Consider the following 7,214-nt stretch of genomic DNA (forward strand, 5'->3'; position numbering starts at 1 on the left):
TATGAAAAAAAAATACATTTTGTAAATTAACTATATTCTATTTTCTATTGTACATTGTATATTTATCCCTATGTTATCTAGAGATAAACTGCTGTCAGGACATTTATATATATATATATATATATATATTTTAGAGTACTATTACTTTTGGACAATCCTGTGGTTTATAAGTGATAACAGTATACACATTGCAGATAAAGTTAACATTTTCCTTACAAAAATGTATTTCAGATATATACTCACCTCTACACAGAACTGATAGCTATTACCTCATACCATTGCCAAAAATATTTTTGAACATGCACCACACCTTGAACAAAGCTCCTACCCCTACACATATTGTTTACTGCACCAGTCTATGATGCAATCAACATTAGACTATAGTCCAACAACAGGGGGGCAACATATATTCCATGCAAAATACTCCCCTTAAGCACACTGTGTATATCAAAGATTCATTCTTGACAAGGCAAAAGAGACACAGTGGAAATGGGGAGGAATGGGGGATGGTTCTGTGAGTAAGTGAGTATCCATTTGAAATAAATTTTTAGGTAAGGAAAATGTTATCTTTAGAAATGCTACTCACCTCTCCACAGAAGCAAAAGCTAGCATCACACATTGATAAGATGATGGAGGGAAAATTGTAAGTAAAGGAAATTAAAAAGATAAGCTCCTTTTTGAGAATTTAATGTAAAAAAAAAGGTAAAACTCAGAGTGTGCCACCCACTGGAAGTTGAGTGGGGGGGCTAATGGTGCATCACACAGTGGCAGACTGTATCTGTCTCATTCAGGAAATACTCTTCATCCAAGACAGGTGTTAGAGCAAATGGCACTGTTAAAGGAATCTCCTGTGGTGCCCTAAAGTGTTGCAAAGGTGGGCAGAATGTAAAGACTGATCAACTGGCCTCTATATATCAAAGAATTGGCAATACATCAAGCCATACAGTGTGTGAGAAATACTTACCAGAATAGGCAGGTGCAGGAATGAATCATCCCAGGCCCATATCTAGAAGAGAAAGCAAGACCAACAGGCTGGCATAGCCACCGGGATGTTTGGTTCTTAGCATAGGGGTTGTGCAAGCCTTTAAAAATTTGTTTTTTAAACATGTGCTTTCTAAAACTGTGTTTTCAGCCATAAAACCTATTTTTTTAACATTCTGTATCAAAATAGTTAATTTCCAATGCAACCTTATGATTAACTAACTTAATATGCAAACAATTATGCATCATCTACAGGGCCTAATGCCTAACATCTAAACACCATGCACCTGCACAATGATGTACGGGATATCAGATTTCTCTAAAGCTATACACTAAACTTGAGTTGTTGAACTTTAAAAACAACAAAATATTTATTCGCTTATCAATCACCTGTTGCAACAACACTGTAGACACTTTTCCAGATGTTTTATTCTAGACAATTAATTGTTTTATATATTCATAAGTGTTTATAACAATGTTGAAGCCTTAAGTATCATATCTATAACTACGCAGTTACTCAAATGCTCTGTAAATAACCAAAAAAAAAAAACAATCAATACACACTTTACTTATTAAGCAAACATACGTAGCCAAAGTAAAAACCTAGTATTTTATATTTTCTTCGAGTAGCCTAAAATTAAAGTCAAACAACATACAAATTAGAATAACATCAATTTATTTTGTAAAATAAAACTTCTGATAATTATTACTTACCTTAAAGTTTGAAAACCATTACAGAATAAATAAGAAGAAAACTAGAAAGTCTATCCAGATAATATAGTACTACTGTGTTAACAACACTAATTTCTACATGTTAGCCACTGTAATGTTTTATTTTAAACACGATGGTAAGATAACATTAAATTTCATTAAAGTTATCTGTATAACATAGTAACCAAATGTTTAGTATTTTTCACATGAAAGAATAGAAACTTCCAATATAATATAGTATTTTGGACTAATCAATGTTGACCGTATAGTCCTACAGTAACCTAAATAAGTCAAAGTTAAAATAATGTTAATATATTCTGTGATATAAAAGTTTTATTATTAATGCTTAAAAAGTTTGAAACCTGATCAGAAATAAGTACTAAGAAAACCCAGAGTCTAATCAGGTAAAATTAACTTTATTGTGGTAACAACAGTTTACATTTACAATTGGAAGTATGGCCTAATGAAAGGCTAATTCACTCCTTGTTATTCAATTTCTATTACTTTTGGCTTTACTCATCTAGAGCTTTTTTTTCTTTTAAGAGGATGGTGGAATATTTTTCATGTTGCGTTAAATAAAAAAAGCTTGGTAATTTGAACCAATAGTATTTCAGAAACCTATATTTCAGAAACACGCTGTTATTTATTAGTGTTTAATTAAAACCAGAGGAAAGACTAATGCTTCATGTACCGTGTATGCATTAAAAGTATCTGACACACACACACACATATAGTGCAGAAAATTATTTCCTTGCTGAAGATTCTATTAGAACATTAATACATCTACATTTGAACACATATGAAGAGACAAAAAAAAGGCATTAAAAACACAGTACTAACTTTAGAGAGTTTAACAGATTGCGTAGTTCAATGTTTTGTTGTTTTAAAACATCCAGTTCCTCTACAGCACGAGTGAGACGTGTAAAAACTTGTTCATCAGGTTCTGTGTTGTAAAACAGAGGTCCACTAATGACAATAATGATAACAAGCCAGACTAACAGCAAACCAAGAATGGCCTTACCAATACTGATTCCCATTCTCACATATGGAACCTATTTAAAAAAAGCAAGAACATTAAACAATACTTCAAAAGGCTCTAAGAAACAGTGTATTTGGTAGAACCGGATATCTCTTTAAACTATATAAATCCAAGTAATTAAAATACATATACAGATGTAAATACTATCCCAGTACAAAGTAAAATTTGATATGATGTGGTGGAACGCATTAAAACCATTCCATTAACATCAGAAAATTTTTTCCTTCTTTTTTTTGATATTATGACAATATGTATATATAAATGCTTATGCATAGAGTTAACTTGAGAAACAACTGCATAATGTATCGGATAAACCTCAGTGATAACTGAAAAATGTGAAAAAGTTTATGAAATCAGACAATCAAGCCTGTTGTAGCAAGTATGCTGCACAGTATAGTCTTAACAGCTTGAAAGTTTCCACAATATACTCTTTCAAAGAGTGACAGTTTGAAGTTTGCAAAAGAGTAATAATCCAATAACATTTTCCATTTTCTTTTTTGTTTTTTTACATTTGTACACTTTTCCAAATGTACTGATCAAATACACTAAAAACTCCAGTGTTAGAAGTGCACAAAAGTTTACTAAAAATGGCACCAGGTTCACTGGGCAATTACATGTTTAGGTGGTACTACCCCACTATCATTGGGAAAGTTGTCTAACCTGGTGTTTTTAGTTTATTTTATTAATACAGTTGGGAAAGATACATGAATAGTAAGAAAAAGAAAATGAACAACTCCCATGATGATAGTGTGGCATTACTGCCTAAATTTGTAGAATTATCCAAAGAGCCTGGTGCCATTGTTAATAAACTAATGATCAATTTTTAACTGTATTGTTTGTAGCTTGTTTAAAGCATTTTTAGTTTATTTAATTTATTGACATATACTTTACCATCCTTGTATTAATCACTTATGAAAATCAATCAAAATCCAAATGCACTGGACTTTTCATGTTCATATGTGATGCATCAAGTTGGTAAACCAACCAAAAATGTGTGTATTTACTAGTACTACACTTACTTTAGATATAATACACAAATATTCGAAACTGTAGCAGTATCTCTATAAATCAAACAATTCAAAACTGATGTACTCTATTCTAAAAACATAAACTCTTCAAATCAAGCACCTATGATGAAAGAAATTATTTCTAGTGGCAATCTTAGTTTGAATTTATAAATACACATATAAGTAATTAGCTTTAAAACTACTAATATTTAATTTATAAACTTTCTTCATATCCATAATACTTTTATTTATTACATGAACTTTCAATAGACTTTCACACAAGTATATATTTTTCAAAATCCAAAGTAATTTATAGTATCTTATACTTTTAACCTACATGGAGCTAAAACTATTTCATATGCATGTTTCTCTAATGTGACAATTCATTAAACTCCTAAAGAGTGTATTGATAATAGTTTCATATCTTTAACAGTCATATCCTTTTACAATTTGAAATGTTATAAAAGTACTAAACATCATATGATGAAAGCTTACATGGATCTCTTCAAATGTGCTCCTTGCTCATTTGTATCTGTCTAGTAACTCATTAATAGTTTCATGTAATTGATAAATAGGTCAAGGCTAGAACACACACACATGCACCCACACTATATACATATATAGTTAATACAAGAAGTACTTTTATTTGTTTAAGACACACATGCACCCACACTATATACATATAGAGTTAATACAAGAAGTACTTTTATTTGTTTAAGACACACATGCACCCACACTATATACATATATAGTTAATACAAGAAGTACTTTTATTTGTTTAAGTCAAAAATGATATTGTCTTTGAATAAATCTCAATGAACTGACTGACAATTTTTCAACATTTTAATGTAAAATCCTTAATAACTTGATAATCATGACAGAAAAACATTATATAAAATAATATCAGGTTTAAAAGTTTTCATACAAATTATAGTTAAATCTAGAATAAAAGAATTATCCATCAGTTTTTTAAATTGTTATTTCTATACAGTTACTAACTAAGATTAAGTCAAAGTCAATCATCCTTTAAGTTCTTAAAATATCTATTACGTTCTAGTGACAGCATGGACTAATTTAATAGCAACTTGATTCTTTTCATAACCAATTCTGATTTCCCTAAAACCAAAATGAACTGCAAAATTACTATCTGCTTAAACCTCTGTTTTGGTTTGGTTTAAGTTTCTTGCAAAGCTACAGCGAGAGTCTAGAGGGAACGCAGCTAGTCATCACCACCCACCACCAACTCTTGGACTACTCTTACCAATGAATTGTGGGATTGACTGTCACAATATAATGCCTCCACAGCTGAAAAGGCAAGCATGTTTGGTGGGACAGGGATTCAAACCCACGACCCTTGGATTGCGAGTCAAGCTCCCTAACCACCTGGCCTGCATAAACTTGACATACACACACACATAAACAAGATCTTTCGCACCTAACACACCCATCTCACTACTGACAACACTTGTAAGGATTTGACAGAAACTTTGAGACATAATAATAAGATACATTTACCTGTCTCACAACCACAGTGTAAAAGATTTTAATACACATACACACACACCGTGTCTTAAGAATAACATAACACTTTCTCACATGTACACATGGGTAGATTATCATCAAAACATACCTACAAGTCAATAAACCACTATATAAAGAAATCTTGGTCCACAAAACTAAACAAGAATCTCAGTAGTAATACATGTTTCCGTGATTTACCTATCATTTATAGAAATCTAGTATGCCTAATGAGAGAAAAACTCTGTACTAATGTACTTGTCTCGCATTCTTTATAGTAAACCAGCTTGTATCAAGTATGCTGTACAGTATAGTCTTATCAGCTTGAAAGTTTACACAATATACACTTTCAAAGAGTGACAGTTTGAAGTTTGCAAAACTAATAATCCTATAGCATTTTCCATTACTAATTACCTTTCTCACAATTCTTGTTCTTAGAAATCAAAAGGGCTGAGAAGCAAGAGTATCTCAATACTAAAGTAAAGGAATCCAATTTTAGTTTCACATTTTACAATAATAGTCAAATTATATGCATTATCCTTCCTTGAAAATGCACTACAGCAAAACTCAACCTATAGTGAAGGTTAAATCTGGTTTTTGGCTTGTTTTATAACTTAATACTTATTAATGATCAGAGTGTACACAAGTTTAGTAAAAATGGCTTTAAAACGTACTTCCTAAAACGTCTAGTAGAAGCTTTTTTATAGCTCGTTATTTTAACATCATTCTAATTACTTTGACTGAAAAAAACAATAATTCAGATCTGATCCTTCATTATTCAAATTCACAGCATGATCCATATAACCATGACTTATTATAATTATAGCTTATAAGCAGATTGCATATCTCAGAAATATTTACAATTGATTAATATAAAGCGAGTTTGTTTCATCCTTTACGAAAGCACAACCTTTCATTGAGATATAATTAAAACCACACCTTTCATACAATTACCAGCAAAGCAAAACAAAGAAAATCTAACCATAGTTATTCTTTCATAACAATTAACATAATTTTCTTCATTTTAATACAATCTTATTTTTAATACCCAGATGGCCCAATCATGGGTGGCTTTGCGACTTGTGTTTACATTTTAGAGAACAATTTGAGAATTTGGTTTTTTGATTTTCAATTTCTTCCTAAGATAATTTACACAACTCTATTGTAAGTAGATAATAATAACGGCTTGTACTTTATAAGTTATTAAATATTGGATTAACTAATGAGGTTACCGTTTTAGCTAGGCCTATTGTTATTAATATTAGTATTAATAATATTAATCACTGAGCCGGTGTTTAGAGTTAACTTAGGCAAACAAAAATTAACTATAAACAATAAATTTTACATCAAAGTGACAACTTACCTTACGAAGTAGATCAAAATATCATAACCAAAAGAGTACGTTTCGAGATAAACCTGAAAATAATAACTCTACTAATAATAATAGTATTAGTAGTAGTACTAAGAATAAATCATTGACAGAACGTTATTTAACTAGTGTATAAATAACAATTCTGTGCACCACTATATTTAGCAGAAGTTTAAAATAACCACTAGGGTAAATAAAAATTCCCTTTAATCGTTTTAGTAGTAATCTCACGGAAACAACTTGTCATTAGCCTAAACTTTTTACTCACTTTTGAACCACATATCAGGAATAATCAACAGCATAATTACGTGAAAACAATAGCACATTTTTAGTTATATTTTTTCACAAAAGAATCAAGACAAAAATAGGATTAACATTATAATTTTTACACACGTTGTGCGTCTACACTATAAACATGAAAACTGAAATAGTCAACCATAAATATAAAATAATCGAATTAATTCACGATATATTTCTTTATAATAAACGATCCACAACACTATCGTATGTGGTTCTATTCAGTATTATAATGAATGCAAAGCTCTATTAGATGTTATGTTCCGTTTCTGTGACAGTACTTTAAACTCAT

At 30.6% G+C, this 7,214-nt stretch overlaps 1 protein-coding gene across 3 annotated transcripts in view; it reads right to left on the reverse strand.

The window, feature by feature from the left end:
- The window catches only part of LOC106462888 (alpha-(1,6)-fucosyltransferase-like), a 27,586-nt gene extending 20,669 nt beyond the window's left edge, over positions 1-6,917 (reverse strand). Inside the window, exons 1-2 of one of the 3 annotated variants that reach the window (XM_022390292.1) lie at positions 6,894-6,917; positions 2,533-2,744 (exon numbers count right to left, since the gene is read on the reverse strand). In XM_022390292.1, coding sequence (XP_022246000.1) covers positions 2,533-2,729 — 197 coding nt within the window. In that variant the 5' untranslated portion in view covers positions 2,730-2,744; positions 6,894-6,917. The other 2 variants (XM_022390293.1, XM_013922853.2) reach the window with 2 other exon arrangements.
- Positions 6,918-7,214: the final 297 nt, after the last annotated feature.

This window comes from Limulus polyphemus, unplaced genomic scaffold, assembly GCF_000517525.1.
Source record: "Limulus polyphemus unplaced genomic scaffold, Limulus_polyphemus-2.1.2 Scaffold1275, whole genome shotgun sequence".
Classification (NCBI taxonomy): Eukaryota; Metazoa; Arthropoda; class Merostomata; order Xiphosura; family Limulidae; genus Limulus; species Limulus polyphemus.